The sequence below is a fragment of the Lissotriton helveticus genome, chromosome 6 (assembly GCF_964261635.1).
Source record: "Lissotriton helveticus chromosome 6, aLisHel1.1, whole genome shotgun sequence".
NCBI lineage: Eukaryota > Metazoa > Chordata > Amphibia > Caudata > Salamandridae > Lissotriton > Lissotriton helveticus.
This window is the reverse complement of record NC_136067.1, coordinates 841352490-841370042: the sequence shown is the minus strand read 5'-3', so window position 1 is coordinate 841370042 and position 17553 is coordinate 841352490. Positions and strand designations below refer to the sequence as shown.

At 41.4% G+C, this 17553-nt stretch overlaps 1 protein-coding gene across 2 annotated transcripts in view; it reads right to left on the bottom strand.

Moving 5' to 3' along the window:
• Window positions 1-3353: 3353 nt before the first annotated feature.
• PREP (prolyl endopeptidase) overlaps window positions 3354-17553 on the bottom strand; it is an 821567-nt gene continuing 807367 nt past the window's right edge. For both annotated transcript variants that reach the window (XM_078648442.1, XM_078648443.1), the window contains exons 14-15: window positions 13270-13426; window positions 3354-4268 (exon numbers count right to left, since the gene is read on the bottom strand). In XM_078648442.1, the coding sequence (XP_078504568.1) occupies window positions 3974-4268; window positions 13270-13426 (452 nt within the window). In that variant the 3' untranslated portion in view covers window positions 3354-3973. The remainder of the gene's footprint in view (window positions 4269-13269; window positions 13427-17553) is intronic.

Below are 17553 nucleotides of genomic sequence, written 5' to 3'. Positions count from 1 at the left end.
CATTAGAAAACTTTGATAACAAAGATACCAAGAACCTCATTTCAGACCTAAACTCTCTCGGACTTACTCAACTGGTCTCTAACAGCACCCATGAAGCCGGGCACACATAAGATGGTCTCTTCACAAATGACAGAAACGTCAAAATCACCGAAGTGGTCGGATCACCACGCGGTAATGTTCACAATTTTATCAGACTCCCCCCTCATCTTGGCCCTAATACTCGTGCCTCAAACACCTTTAGATCCTGGAAAGATCTTGATAATCAACAACTTATAAAAATACTACCCTCCTTGCTGCCTGACCTCTCTAAAGACCCTAACATAACTGCTGATGAATATACTCACTGGCTTTCCATGGCCATGAATAAACTAGTCCCGACTAAATCCATCTCCAAAAATCGCAGCTCTCCCTCGGCACCTTGGTTTAATAACGCCCTCAGACAGCAAAAACAAACATGTAGAAACAGAGAAAGACACTGGAGAAAGACATACTCCTCCGAAGAGAAAGAAGTATACAAAAACGAACTCACCAAATACAAAGCCATGATCCTACAAGAAAAATGCTGCTATTTTTCCTACCAGATCGAACAAGCCGAAAACTCCAACAAGCAACTTTATCAGGTGGTATCAAAACTCTCACACTTACCCCCCCAGTTGATCCCCTACACCTTCTCAAGCGTTCTGCAACAACCTGGCCAGTTACTTCTTTGACAAAGTAAACAATATATACACAAATTTTTCTGACAAAATCAAAGAAGACTCTCTCCCCCCTCACTTAATCGAACCCCATCCCACTTTCATGCAGTTTCAGAAAACTAACTCCGCTCTCGTTGCCAATGCAATGCGTACTATCAAATCAGGTTCCTTCAATGACCCCTGCCCACCAGCCATACTCCTCTCAGTAACTGACATCGTGGCGCCCCAATTAACTCACATCTTTAACTCCATGTTCAGTACTGGGGTCTTCCCTACGATCTGGAAAGACACCCTCCTCAAACCTCTGCTGAAAAAAAACCCATCTTGATGCCGACAATACTAATAATTACAGACCCATAGCTAGCCTGCCTTATGCTGCTAAACTTGTAGAGAAACTGATGAACAATCAACTATCCCAGTATATCGAAGACCACTCCCTTCTTGACGACACCCAGTTTGGCTTTCGGAAACACCCCAGTACCGAAACAGCACTCATCAAAGCCACCGATGAGATAAGAACCATCCTCGATCAAGGAGGAGCGGCTGTGCTCATCCTGCTGGATCTCACTGCTGCCTTTGACACGGTCAATCATAACATCCTGATCGACCGTGTCAATGCTATAGGCATTCAGGCTGAAGCCAAAGATCTTCTCGCCTCTTTTCTATCCAACCGCACCCAGACGGTCCAGCTGGGTACTTTCAACTCCGCACAGATGATTCTACCCTGTGGTGTCCCTCAAGGCTCATCCCTCAGTCCCACATTATTTAATATCTATGTGGCAGACTTAGCTAGAGTCATTAAGGAATGGGGGATGAGCCTAACATCCCACGCAGACGACACCCAACTGGTCCTCGCCATTAAGGACAATGGAGAGAAAATAGCGGCAAACTTCCAAGATGGCATGCTAGCCATTAGCAACTGGATGACTACAAACTGTCTTAAACTAAACTCCGATAAAACGGAGGTAATGATATTCGGCAGGCTCCTGGTGGCCCACTGATCTAGCCCCCCCCCATCCAGTCACAAAGGTCAAAAATCTAGGGGTACTCATCGATGACAAACTTACTTTCTCTGCCCATGTAAATTATATCGTGTCTACATCTTTTTTCAAACTCAAGTTCTTAAAAAAGATTCTTCCCTATCTCCCTCCTAATTCAGGCCAAACTTTGGTCACAGCCTTCGTCATGTCATGTCTGGACTATTGTAACGGACTTCTTGTTAACGCCCAGCAAAAAGTCATTAAAAAACTACAGTCCGTGCAAAACGCCGCAGCCAGAATGCTTTCTGGCACCCCTAAATTTCAACCTATCACCCAGGTCATCAAAAGCTATCACTGGCTTGCAGTCAAAAATAGGATAAAGTTTAAAGCTCTTTGCATTGCTTATAAAGTCTCTCACAAGCAAGGACCACGCTTTCTCCTGAATCCCTTTGCATTCCATGTTCCCAACAGATCTCTTCGATCTATGAATGCTCTTCTAATGACAGTGCCACTAACTAGGACTGCCTCTTGGGGCGATCGCCGATTTACTGTGTCAACAGCCAAACTCTGGAATTCCCTTGACCTCAACATCAGATCCTCCCCAACCCTGACCATCTTCAGGAGAAAAATTAAAACCTGGCTGTTCAACCAATAATCTTCTCTCTTTTTACCTCCTTTTCTGCCTCGTCCACAGCGCCGAGACGCCTTTGGGCATTTGTTCGCGCTCTATAAATCCCATAAATAAATAAATAAATAAAGTTACTGGCACTATGGCCCTTGGAAAGTGATGGCCGTCTTGATTGGCACAAGTATTAAAAATACCATTGCAGGATGCCCATCTACAGCTATTGCTTTAACAAATTGTTCTGCAATACTAGCGAGAGGTGGGCAGTGGAAAAACGCCAAAGCCATGGGTGGATAAAGCAGGGGCATTGGCGCTGCTTGGGGTAAAAGAAGAGCCCTCGACCGATGTGTGGCAGGGGGAGGTGCAGCAGAGAGCCCTCACATAGAGCTTGCAATGCAAAGAGAAAAGAGAGACAGAGAGAGAGAAAAAGAGAGACTGGGAGGCAAAAGGAGGGGCCGAAGTGTGCTAATAAGCTGCTAGGAGAAAGTGACTAATGGAAAGAAAATAGTCCCACTTGCACTGCAATGCAACCAGAAGGACGCAGAAAGCTGCTGGAAGATGTGATTGACAATGTCTGAAGCCAATGGCTGAAACACAAAGTATACGATAAAGAAATAATTACTGACGTGTACGGACTTCAATCTTTCTAAGCATATAATAAAATATATTGGCTTCAGTAGGTCTTTCGATGACAAGCTTGCAAGAGAAACCTAAAAATAAAGAAAAGGCATCCACTATGGTAGAATTTAAAGGGAAGTTGTTGGTAGACAGAAGTGCAAGAGGCAGAAACTGTGATCCCACAATTTTGCTGTTCACTTTGCGATGGGCCTCAGACGATGCCAAGCATGGTGGCACCACAGACTATTTAGAAATCAAGTCTAAGAAAACGAGAGGTGCACACAAATGTTCAGTAACAATTGTGGTACTTCCCAAGAGTATTTGCTGCTCTGAAACGGGGGATTTAGTTGGGTGGATTGTTAGTCACCAAAGTGAGCTACCATATCATATCAAAACACAAGAAGCAACCACTGGGAAAGAATACAAGAGGCAATATTAGAGCCCACTTTTTTATTCTCATTATTGAGTTCATTTGTACTGAATACGTACTGAGATCAGAAAGACAACTATGACACAAGTATACTTTTCTCTGTGTAGGTTTATACTGTTAATCGAGGCACCTTTTCCCTTGTCATTTCTAACATAAGCGACCATGTAACATTTTACAAGAAACGGTCTCTAGCTTTTTTTTTATGCAATGGCTTGTTCAGTTAGAAACCTAGTAATAAAAGTAATACACATTTACAACTCCCTTAATATAGAGCTGTTAAAGTAGCCAGTGACACATAAGGACCACTTTAACAAATTCCAAATTCAAAACAAGTAAAAGCAATACACTGAGTAAAATGCAATAGAAAATGTGGGAACCTTAATATGTGGGAACCTTAATACATATTTCAATCCAATTTACTTTGCTTTAATGGCCAAAATGAACAGTTCTTTCAATACCTTTCTTCTTGCTTAAATAGTAAAATCAAGGATAAACAAAAGTAGGACCAAAAAGAAAAAAAAACTAGGTATTGTGCAATTTGTGTATGTGACCAATGTACCAAATTTCCTGTTCTTTGCTTAACCGCATGAAAGCCCTTGTGTCTGGATGCTGAAGGCAGTGCTGTTTATTCAATCCAGTCTATGTCCAGGCACCGTGCTATGAAGGCAAACATATCTGACACTTCCTCGATGACTTTGGCTGTTGGTTTGCCCGCCCCGTGGCCGGCCTTGGTGTCGACATAGATGAAGAGCGGGTTGGTCTGCGAGCGGTTCTGCCCCACCGTGTACTGCAGCGTGGCGATGAACTTCAGGGAGTGCAGCGGCACCACCCTGTCGTCGTGATCCGCTGTGAGGAGCAGCATGGCGGGGTACTGGCCGCTTTCCTGGTGCGGTGCCTTGATGTTGTGAAGAGGAGAATACCTGAGAAATTAAACCACAGGAGGGAAGATCAATTCTCAAAGATAACATCAAGCATAATCGCCGCTGCACATTATCCTATTATGCTTCACACCTGCAGCCGCCTGCATCGGCTATCAACACCTTCGTTACACATAATGGCCTTCTGAAAAATCAATAAATAGCTCAATTACCACTGTGCGAGGTGTGGATAATGTTACTGAAAAACCGCTAGCACCATTAGCAAGCCAAGGAAGATGAAAAGGAAGCTGAGCTTACAAAAGACTGTGGACACAAAACAGTATGCAGCTGGTTAGGATGTGGCTTTCTGCGAATGCCATGTGCCAGGCGGGCGGATAATGACAGTGCCTCAAGGCCACCTTTTCCAGCTAATGCAGCAATACAAAGCACTTATTATTTTTGCTCTCTATTATGACAACATACTGTCACATATATCAATTCAAAAAGAACATCTAAGATTATCTTTCCAGAAGTTCGCTTCCATTGTTACTTTACACTTAAACAGTGTGCAGCGGAACTTTGCCTTGGCACTATAGCCCATTTGGTAATACATAGGTGACTGTCAATACAGCACAACGTTTTCCATCCATTCTATATGTTTTAAACCAGTCTGTACTAAATGCACCAGGGCAAATCAGCTGTTTAAACCAAATTATCTGCTGCCCACCAAAGCCCAAACAATCATTGTCAAAACCACTGGTCTGGCCTTGGCCAGAGTGATTTGTATTTTGTGCAGTTAATGTATTAATTCAATGATAGAAAAATGCAATTTGCAAAAATTGGAGCAAACATTCAAAAAAATATAAAAATAGTAGTGCTCCATTCTTCAGGCGCATGAGCTCTGCCACTGAAATGTACTCCCTTTCTGGTGGCTGAGCAATCTTGCTTCGGATAATTTTTCACACTTTTGTGGCCACTACTACACAACTTTGTCGTTAGGGAGGGACTCTTACCCATATTGTATTCACTGATGAGATTAATTTAGTTGTTTGCTAGTGGCATATCATGCACACTCCATTACTACCGAAATATTTTTTTTTATTGCCTGCACTAAAAGAGCTTCACTAGCTTCTTCTAGAAGCCAGATTTAAATTTAAATTAGAATGCCTCACATACAAGGAAATTTAGTATCAACATCTGGTCTACTAAAAAACCATTTACATATGGTAGTAGTGGTTGGGTCAACCGCACATCCTAGAGCCATGTATAGGCTGGGTAAAGCCATACAAGAAATGTACCTAATAGCATACTTTGTATGATGAAGGGTGCAGCACAGCTTGAGCTAGTACTACCCACTAGATGTGGACTGAGTGTGTAAAAAGCAATACTCAATAAACTTAAATATGTTTCCTAATTCTATATATTTGTAAATTCTTGGTACTTTACCTATGGACTTCATATTGAGTTGTGCAGCGGATCTTTCATAAGTGTTCCTAAAAACCCTTTCAAAATCTGGTGGTATCGAAAACTTGCGAAGTGTCAATAACCATAGAGCCTTATTTAGCACCCTGTCTGCCGAACTCTTAGTCGCCCTCACTTAGTCGGGCAGTACATCAGGATTCCATCAGCAGCGTCCCCATTGGCTCAGTTGGTGGAAAACTTACTGCGACAGTCTGAGGAAGTGCTGGCCATCGGCGTGAGGGCAGTACACCGCCTGCCCTATTTAGGGCTGACGGTCTGCTGTCCCTTTTTACTGTCCATCACTGCAGGGGAAAACCTGCCGGTAAGGAACAGAACAATTAAATAGAATGACCCCCCCCCCCCCATCAATGGAAAAATACTCCTGGATGTAGGTGGGGGGAGGGGCGGGGGGGAGAGGCATTTGTTATTTGTTTCTCAAAACAAACTTCCACTTTGGAAGGCTCGAGTTTACTCTCGTTTCACCAGGCTGCATTTCAAATACTGGTTTTGGGCCAGCTGAAACCCGCAGTTCCTTTTTACATTTCTAAGAAATGCACTTTATCTCTAACACAAAAACGTACACTTAAAGAGAGAAGATGCAACAATGTAATCCTTTTGGTGACAACAAAGTGCTCTCAACGCTGGGCTTTAGGGATGAATATGGTCACCCATGGTAATAGGCTGGGGTCAATAAAAGTAATCACTACACTCAGATAACGCACATCACAAACTGAATCCTTTCGAAGCACTGATAACAGATGTCTTTATTACATTATTATACTACAGACAATTTTCTATTATTTGAAAGTGTCACCAAGTGAAAGTAGGACTTTATTCTGAAAATGGACATTGATCTTGCATAAAAGTTTAAAATGTAATTATTTATTTAAACGTGGTTAACATTTCGATGTTCTGTTCTAATAAAGAACTAGAGAAAAATAATGATTTTAGCTTTTGGGCAAAAGAAGTATGCTCTTTCAACATTTTGAGAAGTACTTTGAAGACTGACATACATCCCATTACTGTAGAGCATGAATATGCATAACGTAGGTCATTACACTAACTCAGTTTTTCACAGTTTCCTTTTGATTAGTTCAGTGGAACAGGACAAACCGTGTTTTGCCTTTGAAAATACTTTTGATGTGCAGAATATTACAACCCCTATTCTGCGTTATTACAAAGCGCTCATAACTGAAGGGCAATGTCAAAGTGGGAAGTATGGGAGATGGATTAAGACAAGTCATTTGACAGGGGTACATAAGAGACCTTTACTTTTGTTAGACTATTTCTATGTAACATCACGCTCTTTTATTGAATAATAATGTCAGCAAAAAAAAAGTGACGTCTGATGAACTCATTGCTAGGGATATACTGGCGACCATAGAAATAAGGGGCATTTAAAAAGCTATAACTACTAAGAAACCTTTCAGAGAGCTCAAACACCAAGTAATCGAGAATCCGATTGCATTTACACCATACCCGCCAACAGGCCAGATTCAGACAAGAGACTCACGTTTTTTAAGGCCAAAATAACTATTTAAGCTGTCTCCGGCCTAAAATCTGCTTTGCTTCATTGTAACTCAATGTGGAAAATCAGTTTCCCCGATTTTCCTTTCAAAATCTCCCTTTTACCAGCTTGAAAATGTTGGCGTGTATGCTTAAGCATCTCCAACATCTTCGGAAACCCCAAACACCAACCTCTAAGAAGTCAATAATTAATACAGAGGTGGACTGAGGTACAATTCTCTAATTAGTTACATATCAAGATGAGGCAGCAACAAGGTAGGTTCACATAGCTCCACAAAGGGATCCGAGTACCAAGGGTGTCTGAGTACCATGGGTATCCAGACCCAAATCACAACACCAAGGCTCTTCCTTAACGAAGACAGTCTCAGACTCCACAAGACTAGTATGGCGATTCACATGCAACAAATTTACAAGAGGAAAGACCCACATGGCAGAGAATTTCCTATATCCTTCACCTTCATGCTGCAAAAAACAAAACAAATTGCACCTCCTTTTTATGGCATGAGGATATTCACCTGGTAAAACCGCTATGTCCTTGTGCAGCTCCCATTTTAATGACAACAGATTATATCCCTCAGAGTTCTTAAAGCCTATTAAATGAGTAAAGCCTTTGACTCCTAAGAGGTGCATCATCAAATGACAATGTTATCCTCCGCTTACAGTATCTGTAGAGGTGAAGAATCCCTATTGCGATCTCTATTAGGAGGATTATATTATTCTTCCAACAACCAGGAAGGAAAGATAGAAGAGCCAATTTGTCTGGTAGCTAAAGGCAGATAATCAATAAATTGCATAGGTAAATCTTACACTTGTTAAAAAAACATTGTAAAATGCTGCGGCTGCACCAAAGTGTTTTCCTCATAGGAGGGTTTGCTGCAACAACCATGGTATATTCTGAGAGAGATACAGTTAATGTCATGTTATTGGGGGGTGGGGGGGTTGTTCAACAAAGTCACTTAATAAAATATATCAAGGCAATGGCCTCGGACAATTGGGAAACAATGTGCTGTGCAATCCAGTGTCGTGCCTAAGCAGTCGCCAACTAAACATACATAAATAAATAAATAAATACAGAGATCCCAGAATGCTTGGAGAATTATTCAAAAACAGGAAAGGATCTTCCAATCTTGGTCTTTCAGGGGTAGGGCTTCCACTTTTTATACATCCAGAATCACCTTTATAAAATTCAGGTTTCAAGATAAAGAAGAGTCCTCGTGGCTCGTTGGAAAAAATCCCATGGTGACATTCTTATACATACACATGAGAATCTCTTGGAATGCACTGAAGTTGCGCTGGAACCAGTGCCTGAAATGTTGTAAATACTCTCATCCCAAGTACAAAAGAGGATTCTAGGGTTTCTCCCAGTGGGAGCAGCAGACTAACACAGGTGGAACCCTTCAAATTCTACAATAAGCATTGCACGCTTAAACACAATAATATTTAACAATGCCATATTGGTGTGGTACAGAATGGAGATGGAAATGGCTATAAGCTTGGTTCCTCAACCACTTCCACCACCTCTGCTAGACCGCAGATTGTGTGGAGACAGTTTAGTATATTGGACGAGCTATTCACTGGCTTCATACAGAGGTGGCAGACAGACTCATAAGATTCTGGGAAGTTGTAGACAGACTTTGTGGACCCTGGCGGTTCTAGGAATGGTGGAGGCATACACGCTTTATTCCATTTAATGGCAGTAAAAGCAACATTGGTATTCTAAACTATATCACTATAGAACAGGTGTAAAATAAATCTACTGGACCAAATTCAATTCAAGATTTGTCAGAATGTATTATCTTTTGTATTCCTCCTTAAATTCCTCTTCCTGTCCTGGGAGATAAAACTGTTTAACTACTTTAGAGTAGACCTAAATTATATAATGTGTGCATATTCAATGTCAAGGTAGCATTACTTGAAGAGATCAGACTTGGACTTGATACAGACACATTATAAAACAAAGACACCAGTGGTGTGAAGGAACGACACAAATGTGAAATTAGCCATTCTGTAAATCTAATTACAATGCAATTCTAACAAGGACATTTGGGTTTACACCATGATAACAATTTCAAAAATTTTATGTCGGACACATTTGGTAGTTAAACAGTGTTCCTGTGAGGGTCAGAGATTAAGCTTTCTTATGGTTTCTGTGAAACAATAAGAGCTAGCAAGCTTGGTCCCATTTGGAAGTTAGAACGTGTTTCTAAATTCTTGTGGATGCAACAGGAAGAGAAACTGATGTGAGCACCTACTTCATCCTATGAGCGACCCTATGTTCATGATCTCTGTCTGGCGGCAGAGAGGGGAAAGAGTATGGCCTGGAATTCATGGTCACCTGCTGTAACAGAACTGATAAATTCCTGGATGTTTGTAGAAATGTTTTGGCACAAGCGCATGGCATTGACTGCTCTTATCAGTTCTGAAGATGAATATTAAACCTAAAAATGATTTTACCGCAACTAAAAATGCTTTTTATTTCTCTTAATAATGTCTGTCAAGCAATATGAAGGCAGAGGAACAATGCAGTAGTACAGACTTGCTCTAAGTTGTGTCAGAGAATTGATGAATAATATAAAGCTCATATGTGAAAGCAAGAAAGGACTTCAAAAAGACCACTGACCGTTTGCATCCTATAGTTTAAAGATTTAGGACCAGGTCTTCACCAGTACATCCCTTGTATAGTAAGCAAGGGTCTCCCAAGCATCAAAACTATGGATCTCAGACCTGAGATCAATCAATGATTTGTGTTCTGCTATGATGAGAGTATGAGGAAGGAATTTTGTAGGCTCATTGGAAACTAGTGTGCCCCACTGTATGTGGTAACACATGGTCTTTGAATGCGAAGCTGATTGTGTTTGGAGAACCTCCATTGAGCACAAACGAAATGGTGATCATTTGATGAAAAACCAACACCGCTGTTCTCCAGATAATCCTGCAGTAAGGAACTGCAGCCTCAGGGAGACGTGGATTTATAAAGTGAACACCTCTGGTCCAGATCTTCGTGCTTTATGATCTGGAACACCAGAGAGCATCACTTTTCAGAAGTGTTCACGCACTCACCCACATCAGTGTTCTTGGGTTAAAGAGGCAAGGCGGTTTGTTGCAGATTTTAGAAGACTGATTCTGGGATTTCGGTCACTGTTCGAAGACAAGGGTGACTTACCTCCAGTCTGGTGAGCATAAGCATTCTGCTTCTAAATGAATCAAGTCTGTTCATCAGCACCATCCCTAAAGTGAAGTAGCACCCTCTAGATCTGGTCCTCGCTCTGGATGTTGTCTTCTTTTTTGTTTCTCTTCCAAGGAGATACAACCCTTGCCCCCTCTTCTCTTAGAGGTTTTTGGAAGGAACAAAACATGGGCAATCCTTGTTTTGAGACTAAGATTATAGTTCTCTGTTAGTGCTTGACGGCCTGAGCAGTGGCGTAACAAACCTTGAGGGGGCCCCCCCTGCAGGGTACGTGAAGGGGCCCCCTCCGGACTCAATCTAGAGCTCCCCAGCAGAAGTGCGGTGCTGACGGGGCCCCCTGGAGGGTGAGGGCCCCCCCGCACTGCGGGTGCTGCAGATGCCTGTGTTACGCCCCTGGGCCTGAGAGTTTAGGAGCCTCTCTCTCTCACACGCATCTGCAGTCAAGGTGAGTTTTTTCAATTGATAGCAGATGTCTACAGTGTTAGATGATCCACCCTTCTCCAGTTTGGGAAGTTCTAAGACTACTCCCTCTCCTAGCAATACACACAAAGTACCAACGTGGTTTACAAGCTGCTCTAGCCCTTTAAAAAAAAACATAGGGTTAATGAAAAGCTGCGGGACAGCAAATAAAAGAACAGAAGCATTAGTTTGCTACAGGGCGCATAAAAGAATGTTTCTATGTGAAGTTGGACGAAATTGGATAGATGGAACCCAGTGTTAGAAGTGGGCGGAATCGGAAGGGCACGGCGTGCCCCTACTTAAAAAAATTATGTTAGTCCGTTCCCCTACTTCATGGTTTTAAAAAAGCGTACCGGGACTGCAGGAATAGCCCTACTTTAAAATGACTACTTTATTTTTCTGCCTGAGTGGTGGAATGTGCACATTGAGGAAGGCCTCTGCAGTGCGCCCGACCTCTTCCCCTTCCCCTCTGTGTCTAAGGAGCCTGCAAAGTGACACTGAAAGGGCCATCAGTCTAGCATAGTGCGAAAACGGCTATCTCTGATGGCCCTGCTACTGCTATGAGCCTGTGATTCACACCTCATTTTGTGAGGACTCTGCCTGCCTGCCCCCACTGTGACCAATACAATGGTCACATCAGGATACTTTGATGTCACGCAGACTGACGGACGCCACCTGGGACAGAAAACAAGCATTGGCATTGCCAATAGGTCTCGCCTTTGGGACCTTTTAAGTGGCAAAATATCCACCTGCCAAGCATCTTTATGTGGACACCTATCTGCATAAGTGGAGCCGTGCTCGGCTGTAAAGGTAGAATTGGCCCTTTGAGATTCAGTCTTTAGGAAGGCAGTATCCTATTCCCTTAGTTAGAGTAAACAGAATGGTGGCAACCATGCTAACAGAATGTTAAAGACAAGAACGGATTGATAGCATGATGCTGCTACCCGTTTGTTACGCACAACACAGAGCAGCAAGGCGCTTTTCAATTAGTGGGAAGGAGGAGCTCTAAATATAGTACGGTTTTATAGAATTTTTTATAGAAAAAGACGGCTCAAGCCTTTCACCTTGTGGGCTTGGCAACTTCAGCCTGCTTTGGTTTTAGCACGAGTAATGTTTCCATTCTTCATTATATTGTCACACTTTGAGGAACCTCTGTAAAACAATGCGCATGGGTTTATCAGTCCGGGCGTCTTTTAAATGTTAACAAGATGTGCAGTTCATGCCCCGCATTTCCATTCACAGTGCCACCAATGTGTTCAGTATATGTGAATATCAAGCTCTCTAAAAATACTAAAAATTGGTATGTTTTGCTATTTCTAGCCACACCTCCAAATCCGCCCACGAATCCAATCCTCTTATTACCGCCCCCTGAGTCTCCGCCCACAGTTCCCCTACTTTTTTTCCCCCCACTTCGACGACTGACGGAACCATGGCGTGAAAAGTACTTTTCGGTCACATGACCAAGACAGGACCAAATATTTACGGCCCCATGTTCTCACATTGTTTTTGGAACCTCATGCCAAGTGAGCATAACAGAAAAAGATGTTAACAAATAACACGCTGTAGAGAAAAAAAACTGATGACTGGTGCAACATCTTCACAGGATTAGCCGTGCTCATATTACAGCATTACTTGTGGAAGAAACATCACTCTACACTGTAGAACAAAACAGTGATCTCACGTGTTTCTTAAAACTAAATAAAATGTCAATCTAAAATCAAAACAGTGGTAAATGAGTTGCATACAGATGAAGAACAAAGAAAATGTGGGAAAGTGCTTGCCTTTGCAAATATACTCTCACTGGGGTGTGCAAAACACACTGCCACACTTTCTTACATTTAACGTTGTTGAGCAGGTGCCTGAATTTTTGAGTGATTTTATTGTATGGTAACATTTATTTGAGATTTCTGATCTAGGAGTGACATTTTTTCTATGCTGATTTAATGACATTTTAATCTAGAAATTTCGCCTTCAGTCGTGTTTCTTCATAAAGGTAGTTTGCTTTGATCTATGCATTTGCACGAGTGGAGTTTGAATTTAGGTCTATTATTGTGGCGTATAAAGCCATTCTTAAATTGTGTAGGATGAAACATAAGCTAAAAGCGGACTTTTGGATGAGAGATTTAACCACCCTAGCAATCTTGGAAAGATCTAGACATTTACACAGTTGGACTCTTTGTAGGCCTGAATCCATCTGGAGAAGCGATGAGGAGATTTATACATAGCAGAATATTATGGCTTGAACCCTCAATTTCTTGTCCTCTCATGGAGTCTGGAGAAGGCATGGTGTGTTTTATCATAACTCATTCTGCTGTACTAAAATAGTTTTTTCCCTATCTCAAAATAGTTTTCTATTGAATAAATGCTTATTTTTGTAACCCAATATTTATGCAAATAACACCATAAAATTAAAAAATAAGAGAAACTTACTTGCACAGCCACTCAAAATGCTCTTTGTTATCCGAGCAACCGTAATCAGTGGTCCACGCATGGCCTATGGTAAATTTATGAAATTTCAGCATATCCATCACACCAACTTGAGCGACTGCACATCCGAAGAGGTCCGGACGCTGATTGCAGCAGGCAGCTGAAAGGGAACAAAGAAGAGCCATTATGTTAAAACATCAGCAAATAAAAACTAACCTCCACTTCATAGCCTTGCAATCAGGACCAGAAAAGTAGGTCAATTTAATGTCCAACAAGTAAAAAATGAGCAACGGGGCAGTCAAAAGGTCAGGCTTTGATAAGCTGGTGTGATTGTTTTAAAAAAAACAGTTAAGCGGGGAAAAGAATTTTAACAAAATAATACAGGTGCTTTCTAGACAGCAGTTGTACTTAAAACATATATAAAAAACATTTTTATATTGAAAGCACACTATATGAAAATATGATCCACACGTGGTGTGGTGAGGTACCCTAAATCACAATTCAAGAGACAAAAGCTGAAGATGGATGAAGAGGGCTAACCCACAGCCCCAAAATGTGTTTGTGTGTGCGTGCACACTTAGAGGGAAGTGCATCCAATTTTGGAAAAATTTAATTGCGACTTGGTTGTACTAGATTTCAGAGATTTAGAAGTGCATCTGAATCAGGCCCTCTTTTATAAATAACACAAAGTGCGGTTTTTATTTTGAGGTCTGCGAACAAATTAACAATATTTCCTTTCCTATGTGGTAGATCCGCCCTACATGACGTTACCATACCTGCTGCATTACCAAAGTTTCCAGCCAACAGTAAGGTATTAAGGAACCAAAGGAACCTTCGAGAAGCAAAGCTAATGTCTCCTGTAACCTAATATAGATCAGCAAATAGGAGACTAGGCTTTCAATGCACAATTTTATAAAAAAAATAAAAAATAACAAAGTAAGTTCAGATGTTTCATGGACAAATCTTGCAATCAATTTAAGAGGTAGATTTCAAAGTATTTGTGCAAGTAGATGGTAAAGTCACTATTCATAAACTGCTTCTGGTACAGCAACCTCTACCTGCCTCCATGTTTCTGATCTCAAATAGCAAACACAAGTGCATTTCTCCTGACCTGATCTGTTTAATCTTACATGCCCGAGGCCCATGGATGGACGACGTGCACAGACACAAAGTTTCAGTACACTCGCTGATTCACTGACACACAAGAGAGCCTTGGGGTGGAATAGTACTGCACACACATATTTTTAAATGCACATTTGTACTAGGGATGATTTGCAGGTTGTTGTAAACATGGACTACAATAAAGAGGTTTAGGCCATGGCCAGAGAAAATACACCCAGCAAAATAGCAAGTTATATCCTGCAAGTTTACTAAAAAACGCGTTTTCACACATTTCTAACTCAAGTACAAAGGTAAAATTCGAGGCCGTTATCACAGCTCAGCCTAACGGACACAAAAAAACGCTTTAATTTCTCAAAGATTGCGTTTTACAAAGGCCTGACTAAGGAAAACGACTCTGCCAATGGTTAATCAGGCACATTAGATGCGTTTTTATCTCTGTTCGTTCATGAACCCATGAAATTCTGTCCCTTAAGTTCTATTTAAATATCTTACTTTATTACTACTACACAAGGCAGAGCAGCACGTCATAAACCATACGAGCAGATCTACAGAGTAATATGCTATTTAATACCATTCGTGAGGGGGCAGCATTATGACCAACTCGAGTCTTCACCTCTGGTGAGTTATGGCCCTGCCAACACTCTTCTATGGTATAAATACAATATTACACTCTGCTGGGAGGGGGGCGCACACTGAAAAAAGTCTAAAGTGACATTACAGTTAGATGACAAACCCCGAGATGCATCAACAACCCATTTTGCTATTCCTTAATAGCGAAAAATACCGATTCGCTATTAAGGAATAGCAAAATGGAATGCATCAAGAAATCACTAAAAAACTAGCGATTTCTTAGAATTCCTTAATTGCGACTCGCAAATTATTAAGGAATACCTCCCCATTCATTCCTATGGGCCTAGGCCCATAGGAATGAATGGGAAGACAATCTCAAATTGCGAATCGCAATTAGCGAATCGCAAATTGAGATTGCGATTTCAGGGCATGTGTGTGCGCAACATGAAACTTTGAAAAATGCACTTTAGTGCATTTTTCAAAGTTTTTGCAAATTACCATGAAGTTGTACTTCATGGTAATTTGCGTGCCCTATAAGCGAATTCGCTATTTTCAAAACTTTCATGCATTGCAGTTAAGCAATCTCACTTTGAGATTCCTTAAATGCAATAGCAATTTAAGTAATCGCAATTTTGCGATTTCTTAAATTGCAATTTTTGCATTTGGGATGATGCATCCCAAATGCAAAAATACCGGTCGCAAAGGGGCAGATTCTGAGAATCTGCCCCTTTGCGAGCGGATTTTTGCTTGATGAATCTATGCCAAAGTCACACAAGAACCAACTTTAAAAAAAAAACAAAACACTGCAATTCACCAGTTATAGTACAGTGCGCATGTTTTAATGCATATAATGTAATTATTAATTATCAGTGATTTTTCTTCTTCCTGAAGCTTTGGTGTGGTTCCTTTTCGGATTGACTATTAGGGATCTAAATAAATAAATAAAAAAAATATATATATATATATATATATATATATATATATATATATATATATGACTTTGTATTCCGGTGAACAAGGCGACAGGGTCGCCGAAACGCGTCCGGTTCGCGGCACTCCTGCTGCACACGAAAATATGAAATAAAAAAAGACACTGCTGCACAGGCTACCTGATTTCGTGTCCGTTATTCTCTAGGAGTGTGCTGCGGTTCGTGGCACTCTTTGGAGCGGTGTTGCATATATATATATATATATATATATATATATATATATATATATATATATATATATATATATATATATATTTATATTCCACCAATTGTCCTGTTGTAGAAGATCAGGGCAGTATCCCGTTTAATTGTTTCCACAAATAAAACAGTGATGGCACTCCATTCGGTAGTTTACGTAAGAAACTGCCGTGAACAAGAACTTTGGTTCGAAACGCGTAGGCGAACACAGTTTTGAATAAAGAACCTTGAAAAACTACCGAATGGAGTGCCATCACTGTTTTATTTGTGGAATAAATAAATAAATAAATAAATATATATATATACACATATCTCTCTCTCTCTCTCTCACATAGTTGGAAAGGAACCGCCACAAACATGAGCAAGAGGCCATGTTTTTCACAAGATGGTCACTTTTCAACGTCTCTCATGGCCAAGATGCACCAAAATTGGGCTAAAGAGAAATGGTAGAGCCGGCCTTGACCCAGAGAATCTGCCTTTGGTTAGCACGAAAGGAAGGAGGAACTAAAAAAAAGAGCGAGAGATTGAGATTTTTGTCTACAAATACAGGAGTCACTTGTGATTTTAAAGATGTATAAAAATGAGATTTTACAAAACCGGGGTGAGAGTGAGAATCATGATTTATCTACTTAATTATGATCCCGGTTGGTGAAGACCGGAATAGGTGACATGCAACTAATCAAGTTGGTAGCCTGTTAACACCATCAATGATTCATAACTGCATTGGATCATTTTAATGAGTCGCAGTCAGGAAATAATCAATATTGCTCCGAGGATGTGTCCCCCAGGTCCATAATCCCCAAGCAGTTTGCCAATTTTCTTAGCTTTCACTGAGGATCCTTAGCAGAAATACTGAAAAACAACTGCAGTGATTGATTTTAGGGACTATAAATGTATGACCGGTGTGGTCACGGTGAGGCTGTGCCCACACCTTGTGCCAAGAATTTCTGGAAGGCTGTGCGCATATTGAGTGCTGCGGTAAAGGAGCGCACGCGGCCCTGCTTTGTGCTCATCACTCCTGCACAGTGTCTGCATGAATGGTAGTGCTCGGAGCTGAAGAAGATTTGATGCCATTCCTGATCCTCTGAGCCGAACTGGAGCACAGAGGCCAGAAGAGGTATGGGGGTTACGGTGTGAAGGAGAAGGGAAAAGGAGGGATGTTAAGGGAAGGCAGAAAAAGACCCTAAAAATAATGAACAGGCACCAGCGGACTGGAATTTAACAAAATTATTTAAATGAATTTGCTAGGCACCCTCAAAGTGCCCTGGGGCCAGCTCGCATATGCCTACAACCGGCCTTGACTGTACGACATATCCTCCCCGGGTGACGGGGACGATTTAGGTTTCAGTCCACCTCCTCCTGTCCAAGTACACCTCCCTCTTCTCACAGTCAGACTCCTCTCTGTGAG